The following is a 19,935-nucleotide window of genomic DNA, read 5'->3' on the forward strand; positions in this document are numbered from 1 at the left end:
TTTCCGTAATCATGTCACACAGTAAGTATGTAACACGTTTTGATTACATGCTACATGAGAACTTGGTGTATATGTTCCTATCGATGTTTCTAATTTTGCAAACAAAATCTAGATTGGAACAGATGCTTTAGATTTTCTGTATAATTGCAGGAAAAAGTGTTAGATCACTCCTCAAAGGTCTGAACTCAAACAATTTGGTATATTTAGAAAATGCTTTCCGAGTCTGTAAGTGCAAATGTACAGACTTAATGATGAGGGACTGAGATAACAAAAACAATAGCGAGCGTTTTATATGGCCACACTGTGTGCCTGGAACTGTGCTAAGTGCCTTGTAGAGACCTCATTTGCTTTGCATCACAGCCCTGAGAGTTAGATGCTATTATGACTCTCGTCTTACCACTGAGGAGACTGTGTGACTTGCAGAGGGTTACACACCAATTTTCTGGGATGAGATTTGAACTCAGCTCTTCCTGATTTCAGCCCTAGCAGTATATCTACTGCTCACTGTCCCATATAATAATACTTTATATATTGGGATTACTTTAAAAATAATTCGCAAGAAAATAGTTATATAATTGTATCAATATTCAATATTATTTAATAAGTACTTAAGTAAAAAGAAAATAAATTTAGGCTCTTCCTTGTTAAATTGTCTCTTGACATAATTTAATTTTATGATGAGAATCACTTATTCACTGTGTTAACTCTTCACAGTATTTAGCAATTCTTGTTTTCTTGAAAGAAGTATTATGTATTTTTTCAGGCTTGTGGGAGAGATTAAGTGATTAGGCACTGTCTTGAAACCTAGATCTTTCTAAGTTAGATGTTATCTGAAGAAATCATCAAATACCAGTTATCAGTGAACCTTTGATATTCAGGATTTGAAAAGTCACTGATGATGATGATGGTAACAGGATATGTTGATGCATTTGGGTTATTCCTTACAGTAGATTTAAGAAGCAGTTTTGCTTCTTTGAGGTTCTCTGAATAATGGATAATCTCACTCTGTTGATTACTAAAGGCTGTAGGATTTTCTTAAGGAAAAAGAAAATTTATTTTTATGTATAGATGTATTTTTTTTTGGTAGAAAAGGAAAGTGCTATGTTTCTTTTAGTAAATAATCGTTATAAAAAAATAAATGGCTCTCTTGCTTTAGTTAAAACATTACAAAATATTCTATAGACAAAAGAAGCAAGTCTGAAAGAGGGAAAGCACCATGACGGGTCAGGCCGTCCTCAGTGTCTTTACATTGTGCCCTGGAATTTTGAATGTGCTCCCCAGAGGAATTTGAATTGCTGTAACTTGTCCGTGTTAAGTTCACAAACATCTGGTAACAACATCTAAATGATAATTTTGCTTTTATTTTGTTTGGGCTCTGTGAATGAGGGGAGTGTGTTTTTGTAGCTCTTTAAAGAAGGTATTTGCTTTTATATTTCTAGGAGAAATATTTGACAGTAACCCGAATCCATTTCTTCTTGATATATATATATATATATATATATATATATATATAAATAAATTAAAAAAAAATGCTGTTCTTCCCCCCCTCCCCCCCTCAGAGCACAATGGGACCTGTGTAGTTCCTTTATCAAGTAGAAATTTCATGGGTTGGGACTTGTGTGGTACCTTTATCAAGGATAAATTTCATGGGTTGTCAGAAAAGAGGCGGAATGATCATAGGGAGTGAGAGTGAGGGGATAATTGATGAACAATGCCCACTCCATTGGCGGCTTCATTGGAAGGTCCTCTGTTTGTTGGACGAGTCCTTTCTGGGAAACTAAAAGGTTGCTGTGGATGACAGTTCCCACTGGAGGGATTGTGAACTTCATCACCCGAGGGAACACTTCTCCTGATCCCTTTGTGGTCACTAAGAAATGCCAATTAAGCTGTTAACCAATGGGATTTTTTTTTTAGTTGTCTCCAAGCTTCGACAAATAGATTTTGCTTTTGGAGATGGCAAATTTCAAGATAGTCAAATATTTATTTAAATGGCCCCTTTCTTCTTGTTTTCTTTTTAATGGTCCCTTTTTATCTTGGAACCTGAGATTATGCATTTCCAGAGCCTGTTACCTATGGTGCAAGGCAGCATGATGTGTTGCAAAGAGCTCTTCCACTTTGTGTATGGTCTTAGACAAGCCATTGACATTCCGAGCCTCCATTTTCTCAGCTCTGAGCTGGACGTAATAATATCTGTCATGGAGAAATCATTGTTACGGTGAGAATCCGTCTTGTAGAGTGCTCATCATCATCACGATCCCCAGAATTCTTGGAGAGCCTGCTCGTTGTACATAAGTCTTGAAGGACATTATCTCAAGCAGACCCGTCACTTTTAGCCCATCTCCCAGAGATTTTGAAAGTCTCTTCAAGAAGCACATTATTCCTCTGACCCAAAGGAAAGCTTGAGCTGAAAGTCCATTATGAACCTTGGGGACCATGGGGGTCTCATGATTTTCTTTGAAAGCTGTGCTGAGCTACCTTTTGTGGATTTTAAAAAGTCTTCATTTTAAGTCTGGTTTATGGCAGCCTTTCCCTTATAATGCCTATTTTAGGAGTTTTCTAAGTGGTCCATTAAAGGTAGTTGGTTCTGTTAGGATGGATTTAAGTTGAAAGTCTTGGCTTGAATGGTCATTGACTTTTATTGGACAGAACAGATTGTACTCCTGAAATTACAGAGATGATTTAAGGGATTCTTGTGTGCAAAATCGTGTGTCTCTCCAAAGTGAAGTGGAGAGTTGATTATGTGAATTGTTTTGCCCCCAAACCCTTGAGAACTTTGCTTCTCTGCAAGTAAGTTCCCTGTCTCCCCTTTCCTATCTGAGCCCCCTCCTCCCCCTCCTCATTGCAGACAATCCGCGCCTCCTCCATCACAGAGCTGAGTTAGGACTTTGGCTCCTCAGACCCTCTCACGCCACTCATCCTTTGCTCTTTCCTCTCCTGGCTTTGGCTGGCCCTCTCTGCAGAAGGCCCCCATCTCTGGGTCTCTGTCCATCATGGCACTGTCTCCATGGCCCACAAGATGGGGCGTTCGCCTAATGTCTCCGCTTCCCCGAGTCACACGCTGACCTTGGTCTCTTCCCCCCAATCTGCTTTTCCTTCTGGTTTTGTGGTTTGCTCCAGAGGTACCCATTCTAGCCCCAGCTTTTCCCGTCTCCTCTGCACTCCCATCCGGTACCTGCCAGGTCCTGCCGTTGCCACTTGTTGCCATCCGCCCCCTGTGTGCCCGCTGCCCATCTGCCCCTTGTGTCCCTGCCACCCATCTGCCCCCTGTGCGCCCACCGCCCATCTGCCCCTTGTGTGCTCGCTGCCCATCCGCCCCCTGCACGCCCACCGCCCATCCCTCCCAGTTCTCATCGGGAATAGCTGCAGCCAGTACCTGCTGCGCTGCCCAGAGCAGCGCTTCCTGCCTTGACTGCTGACAGTCACCTACACTGCAGCTGACGTGAGAGCTTGGTGAGGCGCGCAGAGCCTTCTACACAGAGGATCTCCTTGAGCCACCTTGTTTTTGTTTTTCTGCTTTACAGAGGAGGAACCTTCAAGGGCCAGGGGTTTTTGGGCTGCGCAGGGATACCCAGCTGGGAAATGTCAGAGCCGGGATTCAAACTCACAACCCTCTGTCCACGGCGCCTCCAAGCTGCCGTACCTGACGGAATCCCGTCTTTGTTTTTAAAAAAGCTGGGACTGCTCCAGAAAATCTGGATCGATGGTTGTTGTTGGCAGCTGACTAAAGCCATTAATTTTAGAAAGCGTACATAAAGCAGATACAGTGAAAAGCCCGCCTCGAGGTCTCCTGGGCCTGGCTTATCACGCTGCTCTTCCAGTAAATTCCCTATCGGCTCTTGGATCAAACTGCTTAGTTCTGCAGGCTTGTCACACCATTAGAGGGGAATAAAGAGACCTAATAAAAACCCCCATTTGTCAGGCGCTCTCTGTGTGCAGCCCCGTGGCAGGGGGGTAGGGGAGGTGAAAGGTTAGATCTCAGCCTTGGGCCTTTCTGCTTTGGTGTTAGGGTCCAGTCAAGGCTCATGAGAATGCACCCAAATGCCTGATGGTAAGTCAGTGCTCAGGGGGATGAAGCTGGGGGAAAGCTTCCCAGGAGAGTCTGAGGAGGTGTCGGTGCAGGGATGGGAGAGCGCGGGGCGCCCGTGGGGGCCGAGGGTCTGCTTGTGGCGGAGCGGAGCCCATCGGGAGCCCTAGTACGCGCACTAGTTCTGGGCGGGGGTGAGGCTGCCAGGTTGGGCCTGGCCAGCTTTGAAGGCCTGGCCAAGGAGTTTATCTTGGTGCACAGAGCTCAGCCAACACCCACCAACTGCTTCTTTTGGGGAGACCGGGGACTTCATTTCCCTTAAACTCATCATCTAATTGGAGAGAAATCTGACCTTTGAACCAAGAGCAACTTTCATGAGAAAGGGGGTAACTCAGGGTCATCAGGTCATTGATTTTAAGCATTGTCTGCCAAAGTAGATCTTTTCAAGTCACTTAATTCTTTTATTTGTACTTAATTCTGTAAGACTAGAAGCAAAAGTATCTTCTCTCTTTACCCCTCCCTGGAAGGAATGACACCATCATGTGATCAGCTGGTCCAGATTCTGATCAGGAAGGAAACTTGATCTCTTCATTTAGTCGCTGTTGGGTTCAGAGCATGTGGGAATACATGCTGGGTGGGGACATTGCAGGGGAGAAACAGAGAAACTTGCCCACGGTTCCTGACCTCCTGGAGCAGGGGGAGAGGGGGGACAGAAGGGGTCATGTACACACACGTCTGATGTACAGCGAACACAAGATGAAGAGTGTGGGTGAGTGTGTGTGTGTGTGTGTGTGAGAGAGAGAGAGTGTGTAGGACTGTACTCATCACAGGATCATCAGGAAGGGCTCCGTGTAATGGGGGGAGCCGAAGCCGGAAGGGACAGATTGTAGGCCTTTCCCCCCCGCCCCCCCAGCCAAGACCGAGGAGAGGGCACGCTGGCAGTGGGAGTAACGTGAGGTTAGCCCTGTGGGACAGGCCGGAGGGCCTTTGATGCTGCACGAAGGAGGCTGCTTTCTTAGGGCAGCAGAGGGACCCGCGGTTTGGTTTGGAGCAGGTGGCAGAGACAGTGCAAGCCCAGACTGGGAGAGGAGAAGATTCACATGGGGGGGGGGCGCAGGGGAGAACTGGGGGGGGTAAAAGAGTATTTGTAGAATGCTTAGCGTGTACGTGTGGTTGCCGTGGGCCCTGTCTCTATCTCCACCCTGGGTGCGCGCTGCTGAGTTCCGGGAAAGGAGGACAGTTCATGAGCCAGCTCTGGAGCCCGCCTGAAGGGCTTTCTCAAGGCTGGCACTGGCGCCCTCCTGTTGGGGGGAAAGCTGGGCCCATGGGAACCCAGACCCCCCATCTCCGGCTGCTCCGGGTGCTGTCCTTGTGGCCAGCCAGCAGAGGGAGCCTCCTCTCTACCGTCTGGTCCCTCAGCCTCCACACGCAAACCTCTTCTCAGCAGGGCCCGTGGAGCTCTTGGGAAGAACTTGCTGCTCATTCTCCCCAGACCAGGTGGCGTTGGGATCCTCCCCCGCCCCCTTTTTTACAAAGGCAGACGTAAGGGTGTTCGTGCGCACATATGCAATACTCGCATATATCATGGATGTGTCTGTACAAAGGTATAGTTTTTCTCTTGGTTTATAAATACATTATACACAAATATGTATCTGTGTGTGAGGGTGTGTGTATATATACATTTATAAATATATAATAGGAAATGTAATTTCCCTCCTTGGTTTATAAATACACACACATATTTGTGTCTGTGTGAGTGTGTGTACGTATATATTGTATATGTGTGTGTGTGTTTCTCTTTGGTTTATAAATGCACACACGGGTGTGTGTGTGTACAAATTATAAATATAAATAAAAAATTATACATTATATATATGTGTATGTATGTGTATATAAAATGTATAATTTTTTCCCTGGGGTTATGGGCTCTGCATGAGCTGTGGCACTTCTAGGCCCCAGCGCAGCCTCCGCTCCTGTGGCCCTGTGCACCCTTACAAAATGTAGACACTACTGACCTCCTATGGTTCAGAAAGAGCTTGGGCTTCACACCTCGTGTTCTCAGTGGGTCCTTGGGCTGCACCGGTGGTGGGGCTGACCACTTGATTCTGAGTCTCCCAGAGCTTGCCCACCGTATAGAGATACGACTTGGGTAGACACTGAGCTGCATATAAGATTTGTGCTTTGCTGCAGTGACCTATGGCCTCTTCCATCTGGACCTTCCCCCGGGTCTGCAGAGATGAGGGCTGGTCCGTCTATTCTGCAAGACTTGTCCGCATTGGTCCAGAAGGCCGTGGCAGTGGGGGACATCCTGGAGCACTCTCTGCAGGCCTATTGGAGCCCCCGCCACATTCCCAGCCACTCCTCTCCCCTCTTGTACAGTCCCTTGATGACGTTCTCCATTCCTGTTGTTCTGCAGAGCTCCCTCCTGAGGCTGCCCCAGTGGGCGCCTCGCCTTCCTCCCCCATTGCTGGGCATGGGGCAGTGGTCTTGAGTTCTTTGGGGCTGTTGCCGGGCTGCACACCCTTGCACACAGCAAGGTGCTGGGCTTGCACACAGCAGCACCAGTCAGACACTGATTTTGGGTGTCAATGGCTGACATTTTGGCCGCATGCTGGATAACCTTGATAACTTCTTTTTGGGGTGCTTCCTGTGCAACCAAATCATGCTGAGAACTTACGTGATATCGTTTGTCTTTTAGTGCTCCAGACAAGGCAGCATCTTTAAAACATTTTGATGTTTTTGAAATCTTGCATAATCTTTGAGTTTGAGAATTGGAGGAATCCTCAGAAAGTGCTTCTTCAAGATCATCCACATAAGGAATCCCCTTCCTGACACATGTCAAGAGGACTCTTCTCGTCACATGTGACAGGAGGCCCATTGCCTCTGGGGATGGCTCTGCCCCTGGGGTGTAAAAGATCACGTCAGATGCTCTCCCATGTCCTTCCAGCCTTCTCCTCTGTAGCCGACACATCTAGGGCCCAAGTTTGAACTCTCAAGGCACGTCTTCATAAAGCTTGTAACAGGGGTCTTATTTTTAAGGTGATTGATGTCTTTAATGCATCATGGTCTTTTCTATTATCCAGCTCCAAGCAGTATTTTAGAGGGCTTTTATTTTCATTTATAGGTCACTATTTTTGTAGGACTCCTTCGCAATTTTTTCCAGGAGAAGCCTAACCAGCCCGTTAAGCAACAATACCCCTTTGTTTTTTATGGTTAAAAAAAAAAAGTTAAAGCTGTGAGACTTTTGCTTTTTCCTTTAAGAGAATCCAAGGAAGTTCAAATGGCGTTAAATGCCATTAAAGGGGGCCGCGCAAACTGGCAGCTTAGGAAATTCAAAGTTAAAAGTTGCCCTTAATTCACTTGGGTCTTTTCTTTTAAAAACTATATGGGCTATGGCTGGAGCACGAGCCCCTCTCTCTGTCCCATGGACAGTCTGGCCCGAGCGAGATTTGTCACAGCCGGCTGTTTCACGTTCCTTGCTTTGGTTACCCAGGATGGCTGTTTCTTGCCATTTATCTCGATACATTGTGGATTTCAGGTCTGTTGAAGAGGTTGCTCACATATGAGATAAAGATGTATTTCTTGGAACCTCCGTGTGTAGCCCAGGGGTCCATTCTGCCTTTATCTGTGTGTAGAATTCTCATTAATGCAAATGAGGAACAGATGCGCCAAACGAAGAGGGAGGACGGCTCCTAATTTGCAGTGGGCCTCCTATGTCTTTCTTTAGGCTCTGACCATTGATTGCATATTGCCTTTTATCATAATTGGGCTTATGTAAGGCTCTTGGTTTTCATAACAGACTCATCACGTTAGAATTTTTGCCTTTGAGGGGAGAAGAGGGAAATTCGAGGCAAGGGCTCTGCACCAGGTGACACGGTTTGGTCTTCCTCCATCTGGAGGAATAATGGAATCCGGCTAGGTTTTTCTGGTTTGACAGAAATTTGGCTTAATCCCATCAAGTGTCTTTTGTGTGCTTCTTTAGGGCATCCTTGTTGTGTGAGGGGAATTGCTGATCTTTGAAGAGAATAAAGGAACGTCCTTCTGGTCGACAGCAGTCCTGCCGCTGGCTGACTTGGTTTTGGAAGAGCCATTTAGTCTTGTTGAGTGTCCACTTCTTACATGTAATATGAGGGGCCTGGGCTCCTCGACTCGGTGGGCATCCGGTCCTATCAGTGGGGGCCGGACCTAAGACCTGACTGGTTCCGACAAGTCCGAGGTCTGAGTCTGGCAGTTTGGAGAGGTCCAGGCCTCCAGATTGGGGCGGCCAGAAGCCCGTAGCCCACAGCAAACTCCCCGGGACCATCTCCTAAGGCAGGAGTGGAGGGCACACTGATCACAAAATCCTGTAGCATTGAAGGGTATGACAGATGGATGATGAGGTCATTGGAAAGTTTGGAACAAATCCTTAAGGAGAGCATCTTGATTTATGGGTATAACGAATCATGCATGAATGATGCCTTCAGACCCAGTGGCCAGACCTTCTGGACATTCCATGGTCGCCGCTTTTCCTGAGGATCTGTCACTGACCTGAAGGAGTCTTGAAGCTAGTGGGGGGGGGGGATAGAGTCAGGCTTCTATGCATTGGGCCACCCTGCCTCCTTAGGAGACACATTCCTTTGAAAAGCTTCAAAAGGACGTCCTTTACCGAGCACCCATATCTCAGAGAGGTGCCACAAAACCCCAGGATGGTGGGATCCTGTTGCTAGGGTTAAGGATTTTTATTCTTAAAATCAAAATGTGGGTGATAGGTGGCGAGCCAGAGGCAGAGGCCCACTACCAGCTGCCTGCCGGATCTCTCTCTCTGCACGTTCCAGGGGTGCCGTCGGGCCAACGTGGCCTGAGTGAAAGCACTCACCCAGAGCTATCCCTCCCTCTCACCGCAGTGGGCCCCCTGACTTTTCTTCTCCTGCCCTGCTTCTCCAGCAGGGCCTCCTATTTCCGTTGCCCTCTTTTCCCCCCTCTTTTTGTGTCTCCTTCTCTTTTCACTTATTATTCTACAGAAGGATTTGCCAGTGACCTTTACGCCCTCCTTATGGGCTCCTGGGCGATGGTGGCAAGGTGGTGCTGGGGGAGAGCGCTGGGCCTGGAGTCAGGGAGACCAAATTCAGATTTGGCCATAGACGCTAGCCTACTCCCTTCCCCTGTTTACCTCAGTTTCCTCTTCTGCAAAATGAGGGTCATGATGGTGTCCGCCTGTTGGAGTAGCTGGAGGATCAAATGAGATAATAATCGTGAGACCTTCGGTGCAGCAACTGGTGCGGAGTGAATGCTATGTCCGTGTTAGTTCTTATTACCGTCCTTTGCCTTGCTGCCGAATGACCTACTAGGATCCCGCCACTCTCAGGCCAGAACCTTCAGGGCTTCCCTCATCCTGCTCAATACATCATGAGCTCCTGCTCTTGGCCTTCGGGGCCCTCCCTGAATGGAGCTGTAACCTCCACTTGCCTGGGCGGCCTCCCGTTATCCTCCGCCCTCCATTATATCAATGCTGCAGCCAAGAGGGCCTGTTCTCCATCCCCTTCTTATCCTGTCCTTATGCCTCCCTGGAAGGGGCTCTCCAGGCTTCCTCTGAGGGCCTTCCTCCCTCCACTCGAGGCCCATTTCAGTTGCCGCTTCCGTGATGTCTTTTCCATCTCTGCCTTTTGCTCCCTGTCTTTCTCACACTCATTTATTTCCCCAGGTGTCTCTCTTGCTCCAATCATGTTCTGCTTTGTATTACTGCATAGGGGGTTCTTCCCCAGCCCCTATAAAGTTGTAAACACCTTGAAAAACAACGTTCTCTGTGTCTGGTTGGAGCCTGCCTTTCCATTTCTTTGATGTGCCTCCCCTTTATGGGTCCTGGCCACTCTGGCTGTTTTGCTGCCGAACTTGTGGCTCCCCCTGGGCCCAGCATGGCTTCCCTTCCCACCTTGTCTCCCAGGATCCCTTGCTCGAGTCCAGTCTGAGTGGATATACTGAGTTGTTAGTATTTGCTCAGTTCCTGAAGCACAACATTTTCTGTTTAAATGTGGCAGCGCTCCAGGAGAATATAAGCACCTTGAGGGAAAGAGCAACTTTCATGTCACCTTTGCGATTTTGCCTTGGGTCCCCAGGGCCTGGCACAGGGCTTGGCACATAAGAGGAACTGAATAACTGCTTGTCGCGTGACTGCAGCATTGAGACCAGAGCTTTGTCCCTGAAACTTCCCGCATCTGCCAGAGCTTTATCCTCAAGACTCCCAGACCCTGCAGTCACTTAAGGGGATTGGACTCAGTACCCAGCAATCACCGGCAGGACTCAGGCTGAAGGGCCCATGGCTTCTTTGTGCTGCCTTTGCATCATAATCGCCCCCAGCTCTCTAAATGTTACCTAGGGCACCCCATAGGGCAACCTGAATCTCCGGGGACTTGTGCCCACAGACATACCTAAACCTACCTAAAAACTCAAAACTTAACATACCTAGAAATTGCCTGGGAGTCTGTCAGAGGACAGGACGGCGGCTCGCTCACAGCAAACACTGACTCCTAGCCCCTACAAATGTGCTGACTTAAAGATCTGCACAATGTTGCATTGGCCAGTGGCTCTTTCTTTTTTTACACTCTTTGCTCCCCATAAGTAAATCCAGTGGTTTTGTGCTGGTGGGTCTTGTCATTTACTCCCGTGGTTGTGGCTTGGGTTCATGTGGGTCTTCCTGCACGTCACCCTCCTTACAGTGTGGCAGTATCTCATGACATCCCTGTCCCAGAGTTGGTTTGACCATTTCCAGATCCACGGACATCCCCAGTTTCTCGTTCCCATAAAAAGCGTTGCCATCAATACCAGGAGTCTTTGGTGTGGAGTGAATCCTTCCTCCTTGTTGGTCACCTCCCAAAGAGAAGTATTTTAACTTATTATTTTTCACGGTTTTCCAGGGAAGTGAGCTGAGTCGGGAACGAGAATGTTTAACTGCAGAATCCACGTGTCTGGGGACCATCCCAACCGAGGGGGAGGGCAGCAGGAGCTTTGGCCACCACTGCTCCCCTGGTTGGGAAGGCCTTCCGAAGGCATGTTGTTCAAATGGAGCAATGTCCGAAGTTGATTGGCCTGTTGGCCGGGAGAATATTTTCTGTTCTCTTCTGTCCATCCTAGAAGTCCAGCTAACAGCAGCAAGACACTGGCAGATTGCCAGGCCTTTGCTGTGGAGAGAAAAAAGAGCCTTGTTTGTGATCTGGAAGTGGAAGGAGGAGAGACCCTGTAATGATGGGCACCCTTCCTTGTCTGCTCTCTCTCATCAGGCTCATTGGGACAGTGGACAGACTTTGGGTGTGGTTTTAGGAAGGCTTGCCTCTGATCTTCATGGGTTGGTCCGGCCCTCTGTGTGCTCTCAGGTGTAGCTCCCCAGAGACCCTTGGGGGCAGGCCCGGTCCCCAGGGCCCAGCACAGTGCCTGCTACATCCTGGTGCTTAATAAATGCTTGTTTGTTTGATTGTATCTCTTGGGGGAATGTCAGAACCTCAGCTCTTTTGCATCTGAGAGTGGACAGTACAGCAAACCTCAGTTTCTCTGTCCTAGAGAGGACACAGGGAGTAGTTTCAAAACAAAGGAACAACTGAGGTTCACGTGATTTTTTTAAGCTTTGAATTAAAATAAAAAGCAAGCATTAGGCCCTAACTGTGCCAGGTTTGCACAGGGCTTTCCTTAGTGCCAGGATCACGTATCCTATTTTGGACTTGTCCGGGATCTCACAGTCGGTCCCACATCGATCCTTCTTGCCTCACTTCTGTCTTCCTTCCCACCTGTGGCGATTGACCCAGGGAGCCACACTCATATTTGTGCCGTGTTTCCCAGTGTTAAGGAGAGGGCCTGGCCTGTAGGACATCCCAGTCCCCCTTTTTGCCTCATTACTGTCTTTTTTACCCTTCACACAAGTCACTCACCTAGATAGTGGGTGCTCACCAGTGCTCGTGGACTTAGTTTTATTGGGTGGGTTTCAGTTGCTAAATGGAAGCCCATGAGAAACTTGGGAGAACTGGCCATGTTTACTTAGGGAGCTGGGAAAAGGCAACTTATATGAAGAGATTTACTTTGACCTTATGATCAGTCTTTAACCAAGGGATGTTGGCTAAGGCTGATTTACAATAAATGCTACTTTTTGTAGATTAAAAACCATTCTCCTGATTAGTAGAAAAATTGAAAAAAATCTGGGTTCTGACGGCATTCTGACTATAAAAGTGGAATCCCCAGAACTGAAAACTTAAACCGAAAGTTTTCCTTTGCTCTTGGAGTGTGAAAATTCCGCTAAGCCTTGGCCCCTTCCTTTCCTCAGTGACCACGGTTTGGAAGTTCGTGGTCCCCTTTGTCCCCTTTCTTTCCCGTACTCTCTCTAACTGATTGGGCGCCTTTCTCCAATGTCTCCATCCCTTCTCTCTGGGCTGCAGTCACCCCCGGTTAGAGAGCTCATACCGCCTGCCTCCTGTAACAAGGCATCCATCCACCTCCCCACAGCTGCTGAAGGAAAGCAGGGTCCCACTTTCTGCTGCCCCTTCAGGGGCTCCATACGATCCTGAGGACAAAATGCTGCCCCTGAGCCCCACAGACTGGCTCTGGTGCCTCTGCAGCCTCATCTCACACTCCCCTCCAGTCGACGCTCCGCCAAACTGGACGGTCCCCTCTCCGTCTAAAGGTGACTTGGTGTCCTCTGTCTCTGGGTTTACATGTGGTCCTCTCGGCCCAGATCTCCCTCCCTGCTAATGGCTCCTGCTTGGAGTAAGTGCTTCTGGGAGACCTCCTGAGGCCCTTGTGGACGCAGTTCTCCCTTCTGTCAAATGTTTCTGGCTTCTTCACAGACTTTCCTGTGCACAGGCCAGTCCCCTCTGGTGGGTTAGGAGGAGGCAGAAGGCAGGGTCACTGTCACTTTGGTCTTTGTAATCTCCTTCCCAGGACTCTGCACACAGTAGGTGCTCGATAAATGTGCAGAATTGACGGAGTTGACATTGGCTTTGTTTTGTTTATTTCAGGTCGAGATTTGATTTGTATCCAGTCCATGGATGGGATGCTCATGTTGTTTGAGCAGGAAAGTTACGCTTTTGGGCGGTTTCTCCCCGGTTTTCTTCTGCCAGGTCCCCTCACGTACAGCTCCCGGACGGACTCCTTCATCACCGTCTCTTCCTGCCGAAACGTGGAGAGCTACAAGTAAGGTCCTTTGGAGTCTCTGGAATGGGTTTCTGTGCTGGGTGCTAGTAAGGGGCTTGGTGGGTGATGGGGAGATGTGTCACACTGTTCTGGAGACTCAGCACCAGCTGTGTTTATAGAAAAGGAAGAGAGAGTCGGAGGTGTTGGGTCTAGTGCAGATGCTGCTGCTTGCCTGAACCCAGACCAGGCTTCATGCTGCTGGAAAAGGGTTCTGGAGCCCCAGGGTCCCAGGGCTTCCTTTTCCTGAAGACATTTCCCATTCCTCCGTGACTTTTGTGTGAGACCTTTCCCCCCCTAACTAGGACTACTCATATACTTCAGCAAGTAAGAGGGTCAGTGATTTTCAGTGTGGAAAGACAAGGAAAGGAATACAGAGAAATTCAGGAAAGTGAAAAGCCAAGTGTCCATTGGACACTCTCTCTTCCCACTCCGGCTTACACAGTAGCCTCTTAGAATGTGAATGGTGGCAGGGCCAGCGCCACCAGCTGTGGGCATCAGGGCTGCCTGCCTGGCACCCATCAAATAGGACTATTTGTACACGTGCGGCAGCTCTTGGTCCTGGCCTTGGCTTGGGAGGAGCTGCAGCCAGTCCAGCTTAGTTGGGCTGCCTCTAGACTCAAGTGCTTAAAGTTTGGGAATATTTAGGGGCAGAAAGTAGTGTGTCTGTGCCCCTGCTCACATGGGGTATGGAGCCCGTCCGCAAGCTCTCTGACCCTGGCCCCTGGATGATGCTGCTGATGCTGGGACTGACCGTCAGCAGAAAGACAGAGGGAAACCGTGGTCCAACCAGTCCGTCCTGCAGGCGAGCCCAGCCCAGCCGCTCGCCCTGTTTTTCACTTCTCGCGCACGGTTGGGATTTCTCTGTGCCAAGTGGCTGAGTTGGCACGGTCATCCCCCCCGCCCCCCAGCCCGTAACAATAGAAAGGCCTGAAGACTCCATTACTCTTGCTTTGAAATATGTGTGTTGGAATTAATTGGTAGTCGTTCCAGAAGTGATTGGATAGAGAAGTAATGTGTTCGTTTCCTTAACGTGTGGGTTTAATCTCACCGAAGCCCCCACTGTTCTTGGGGCTTGGGCTCGCCAACATTCCATTCCGCTCTATTCATCTCCTCCTAGGATGAAAAAAAGGTGCATTTTCTCCATCGGGTGGACTTGGTAAAAATGCATGGGAGATGGATTATTAAGAAATGATAAAAAACCTGAGGGCTTCAGGGACTGGATGCCGTTTATAATTTCATGTGTTTTTGTGTACCGGCCCTAATGTTTAAAACATTAAGCTCACTTCATGATAACCATTGACGCAGTTCCTTAGTGAGTAAAAAAGCACAAAAATGCAGTGTTTGCTTCTCTGCGCTCCCTCTGGTTTGCTAATTATTCAGAATACAGGGCAGTCCAGGTTATCAAAATGAGTCAGGTCCCAATATTCAATTTTTAAAAATTTCGTATCCCATCGCTGCTATGTGATTGTTACAAATGCAGAATTTCTGAGGGATTTGGGGGCTTCTTTGTGGAGCCGGGCCTCTTGGGGTGCCATCTGACAGTCGTGCACATTTCTTTAGAATAGGAAAGGAGCTTGATCACCTTATGCAGCCCCTCGTTGGACGGGTGAGGAAAAATGAGTGTCAGGAACGTGGAGTGCTGAGGTCTGCAAGGTTTGGGGACTCCCTTCTCTTTGGGTTTTGGATCAGTTACTGGCAGCACAGTCACTCCAAGTGGAAGAGGACAGCCTGGACTGCCTACCATTGATGCTATTTCTTGTGAACTTACTTTTTGTATTTTTATATGCTGATGTGACTCTGAAGGAAAAGTAGTTCTTGGTACCACGGAGCCATGGTTGTTCGTTCTTTGCTCTAGAAGAGGACCTTGAGTTTGGGGAGGGGGAGATGCTGTGACTTGTAAGTGGATTTAAGAGAGGGTGGGCTGCGCAAAGTCATCAGTCTCCATCTCTCCACTGGAGTCTAGTGGTAGGATGGAAATCAGGGCACCCTCTAGCCTAATCTCTGGCTTACTAAGGAGCCGGCCTGGGCATGGAGATCCAAGAACTCAGCTGGCCCGCTCTGCTGTGCCGTTTCTATGGGGGGATTGTGCTGCTCCCTTCCCAGCCTCAGTCCTTCCAAGATAATTTTTGGCTCCTCAGGCTTCCTTGCTGCTCGGTTCTCCCAAGGACTGCCTTGCAACCCATCGTTTCCTTTCTGTTCCCACTGCTGCCAACTGTATTTTTGCTCCCATCCCGCCATGTTGGCTTGTGTGGTTGCCTCCTAGCAGGTGCCCCTGGGTCTCTTCCTAGTGCCCTTGGGGCTCTCTGCCATCAGGTCCCTGGGACCATCCCAATTTTAGCCTCTTAATCACCTGCCCAAAGCTTCCACTTGGTCCCTGTTTCCTTTGAGATGGCAGCTGTCTTCCTCAGCCTGGTTTCTATAGACTTTATTATTCAAACCTGTTCAAAATATTCAGCTTTTATTAAGCGCCTTCTATTGTAAAGGGAGATATTAATGGAAGCAGCCTTGTCCTCAGGGAGCCTGCACTTCATTGGGGACAGCTAAGAAAGTAAATGGAAGAGCATTCTTCCAGGGCTTCCAGAGCCCAGCTTGTGAAGGGAGCCCCAAGGGGACCACGGTGGAGTGTGACTGAAGGTGGCAGAATAAGGGAAATGGGATGTTGGACTCAGGGAATGGCAGGAAGCCGGTTTAGCCACATCATGGCGAGGGGGAGAGGAAGGGACAGGAATTGTGGGAGCAGAACAGGGGACGGGCCCAGGACTCATATACCCCAGAGGCGTCCTCAGGCAGAGGAATTACAGTTGTGTGGTCAGAGGGCAGAGATTGGGTGCAGGCTGACCAGATGAGAGGCGGGGGAAGACTCTGTGAGATGGACGGATGTGGGCAATTTCGAGGCAGGGGTGCTAAGAGCGGCCGCCCTCAGGAGTGGGGAGGCTCGGTGAAATAGCGAATGAGGCGGGATGGTGGCGGGCCTTTGGGGGGGAATGTCTGGCAGGCCGGGGGTGCTGTGGGATTGGAGTTCAGAGCTGAGATTAGGAGGCATCTATACACATACGTGTATATCCATAAAGTGTATGTTTACATATGTAACACACATGCAAACATATGTACATACACATACACACAAATATACATATGGAAGGAAACCATTCCAGAGTCTTTGCCAAAAAACAAAACCCAAATGGGTCCTGAAGAGTTGAATAATATTGAAAATGAGCAACAGCAACATAGAGGGCTGTGTGTGTGTGTGTGTTATGTGTGTGTGTGTGTGTGTGTGTGTGTGTGTGTGAGATCTATTTAGAGATGGTAATTTAATCCTTGGGAATCAATGGAATCAGTAAGGGAATGAGGCGTCCAGAGAGGGAAGAGGACCCAGGGCAGAGTTTCTGGGGGAATTCCGGGCAGCCCCAGGATGATGCTCTACCTAGGAGATGGGGAAGAGGTCATCCGAGAGGGAGATGGATTAGTGGGAGAGAACGTGGCCGCTGAGGCCAAAGGAGGAGATGTGCAGAAGCCAGGTCAGGTGGAGGGTGGTTGAGGAGGCTAGGGACGCCTAAGGAAGACTCTCTTGTTGAAGACATTGTCGATACCTTGGGGCCCGGGAGCTTGGGAGGCAGAAGGGAAGGGACTGGGAAGTGAAATGGGGGCCCTGAAGGTGGACAGCTTTTTCTAAGCCGAGGGACCGACCATAGCTGGCTCAGGTGTCAGGTTTTTAAGGATGAGTGGGGACCGGCCCGTGTTTGTGGGCTGCTGGGAAGAAGCAGGTGGGTGAGGAGAAGGGGAAGGGGCCCTAGTGACAGGTGACATTGGCAGATTTTCTGAGGGCTAAGGGCCTGGATTCAGAGCGGAGGAGCTGGTCACTGTTAGAGATTGGGGCAGAGGAGGTGAGACTGAGCAATGCTGCTGGGAGGTGAGGGGGGAAGAAGCTGCTCATGGCGGCTGGCCCCTCTCTGGAGGAGAGAGGAGAGTGTGGGCTGTTTGTATGATGTGCCCTTGGGGAGCTCTCAGTGATGGGCAGCTTTTGGTTGTAGGGGTTCGTGGCCAGCTCATCAGAAAGCGCCGCCATTGACCTTGCCGTGGCTGTGTGATTATGGTTGGCGGGACCCTTCCTCCGTGCACATGCAGAGCTCTTTCAGAAGCAATCCCCCCAGGATCCCTTCTTCTGTCAGCCTTTTCCATGAGGGAATCAGAGTCTTCAGGTCGTACCCCCGAATCCTGTTGAGTGGGAAGGGGGGAAGAAGAGATTTAGTTATTTTCCTTGCATCTGAATTCCCAAGCTCTCTTGGAATTGTTTTTAAATATAAAATTAGCAGAGGTTTTTATATGTATTATTAGTCATAGTCAAAAACAGGTCAGACAGCAGGCATTGCAAAAGAGATGCTCTTGTCAATTTGTCATCATCAAAATTTACTGTTTGTTATAGTTAAGCTATAAAATCCCATTCTGATTTATCTTCCAGGAAGAGAAATTGATCTGGGTTTGGAAAGCGGGCCTGTATTTTGGCCCCGGCCCCAACTGGAGTTTGGATTGTGATTGAGGCCACTTTAGGGGCTTAACTCAATTGAAATAATAACTCTCTGTATTTACTCAGAGAGTTCTGAAAGCCCGAGGAGCTTTGAATTTGCCAAAACTTGCTCACTAATCCTAGCATCAGGCTAGGAGAGAGCGTTAGTTCAACTTGTAGTGTTTCTGTGTCGGAAGGGACCCGAGATGCTGTGGGGGCTGACGTGCCCCTTGGTGACATGGGCCTGCTGCTTTGGCCTGAAGGTGTCCCTGACTTCTGGAGGATTGTCCCATGTGAAGCCCAAAGTGGCTCTTCCAGTTTCTGGCCACTGGCCGTGCCCTCTGGGCTAGGTACAGCCAGGGCGGCCTCTGCAGCCTGGCAGCCCCTCAGACCTTTAAGGTCCCCACTAAGTCTTTTCTTCTCCAGCTAAATGGCCACCATTTCTTCAGCTCCTTTTCCCACTGCCCTTCACACTGCTCCCTGCTTTCCTCATGTGCTCGTTCATGTGCTTCCTAAATTGTGGCAGCCAGAACTGAAGTTACATTTGAGACCCCTCCACCCAGGCCAGAGCCCCAGATCATCACGTACTCTTGTCCCTGCCAGCCTAGCCCAAGCCTAGCATTAACACTGGCACCTTTGCTGTAGGACTGGTGTGGACCTGGAACGTTGAGAGAAGGGGCTGGAGAAGTTGGTGGCCTCCAGACTTGCCCCTCCGTTCCAGCTCTTGCAGCCTGTTTCTCTCAAGAGATGAAGAAGCATTCACTGACTGCTTACCTCTGCACCTGGTCGGGTGTTGCTGCGAATCCAGAGACAACCCAGCAATGTGGTCTCTGCCCTCAGGGAGCTTGCATTCTAGTGGGCAAAGGCATCCCTGAAGGGAGGCTGGGGGAGAGACACACTAAAGTTGGGGGACGGTGTGGGGAGGGAGCAGAATCAGGCAGGAGCTCACACAGGAGAGCTGGGGAGCCACAGGCAAGAAGAGGCAAGGGTGATGGCTGCAGTGTGCAGCTGTGAGGGGCCCGAGTGTGTGTGCAGCTGCAAGGGACCAGAGTGTGTGCATATGCAAGGGGCCGGAGTGTGCAGCTGCAAGGGGCCAGAGTGTGTGCATCTGCAAGGGGCCGGAGTATGTGCATCTGCAAGGGACCAGAGTGTGTGCAGCCACAAGGGTGATGGCCAGAGTGTGTAGCTGTAAGGGGCTGAAGCATGTGCAGCTGCAAGGGTGATGGCCTGAGTGTGCAGCCACAAGGGTAACATCTGGAGTGTGCAGCTGCAAGGGTGATGGCCGGAGTTTGCAGTAGGTGAGGATGTGGTTCGCTGGTGAAAGAATAGTGGCATATGATGTGGCGGGGGAGCTGGAGAAACGAGGCCTGCAGAGTCAGCATGTGGGGAGCCTTTTGCAGTGTTTAAGGCCCATGTAACATTGTGGGGAGAGGGAAAGTGCTTTCCAGGAAGACTGGTTTTCAGGAGGGCTTTCTCATCTCCTGTGAGATGGGGCTTTCTCTCCTGGAAGCTAGAAGGAAGAGGCCGTGCCATCGGAAGGATGCTGATGCCGGTGATTCTCCACCCATTGTGCATCCTGAGCAGCTCAGGTGCCTCCAAGGATGCCTTTATGTGGTGGCCTACTAGACTGGGGAGCTGTGACTGTGCCCCAGATAAATCTGGCTGCTTGCTGATTCTGATGGGGAGCTCCAGAAGCGGTCTTGCTATCGCCAGTAGTGTCGGAAATAAGTGCTCCCACGTTCGTCCCAGGACTTGAAGACGCCAGCGTGGGCCTCTGGGAGTTAGCCTGCGGCACCACAAGCATTCGGCCAACTTCTCTTTGCTCTTTCGGTTTGAATGAAAGGGAATCTGGGTGTCCAAGAGTACTTGAGTGATTGGTAATTCAGCTGATTTGATTTTTCTCTTCTTGAATGGTTAATGAAATAAAGAGAGCAAAAGTAACTCCTGAAGCTGGCCTTTTAGGTGTTCCTTATTCCACTGGAGCAAGGTGGACCTTCTGCCAGCCCGTTGGGCAGTGATGCTAACACCGCTGCCACGTGTGGCTCAGATGAATAGTTGTCATCTCTCCCACCTCCCATAAATGAAATTGTTGCATGAGCTGAGGCTCAGATCCTGAGATCCCAGTTCTGGGGCTGGAGGGGGCTTGATGGGGCCATTGGGTCCCACCTCCCTCCTCTTACAGATGAGGAAACCGAGCTTTGGACATGTTAAGTACTTGGTCAGGGTCACACAATTGGGAGAGCTGTCCCTGTGGCCT

General features: G+C 49.5%; 1 protein-coding gene across 4 annotated transcripts in view; it reads left to right on the plus strand.

Moving 5' to 3' along the window:
• The window catches only part of BBS9 (Bardet-Biedl syndrome 9), a 282,920-nt gene that overhangs the window by 35,582 nt on the left and 227,403 nt on the right, over nt 1–19,935 (plus strand). For 3 of the 4 annotated variants that reach the window (XM_031952936.1, XM_031952951.1, XM_031952944.1), the window contains exon 5: nt 13,000–13,174. In XM_031952936.1, the coding sequence (XP_031808796.1) occupies nt 13,000–13,174 (175 nt within the window). Of the gene's footprint in view, nt 1–4,480; nt 4,794–12,999; nt 13,175–19,935 lie in introns of those variants that run through there. The other variant, XM_031952960.1, reaches the window with a different exon arrangement.

The sequence above is a fragment of the Sarcophilus harrisii genome, chromosome 1 (assembly GCF_902635505.1).
Source record: "Sarcophilus harrisii chromosome 1, mSarHar1.11, whole genome shotgun sequence".
NCBI lineage: Eukaryota > Metazoa > Chordata > Mammalia > Dasyuromorphia > Dasyuridae > Sarcophilus > Sarcophilus harrisii.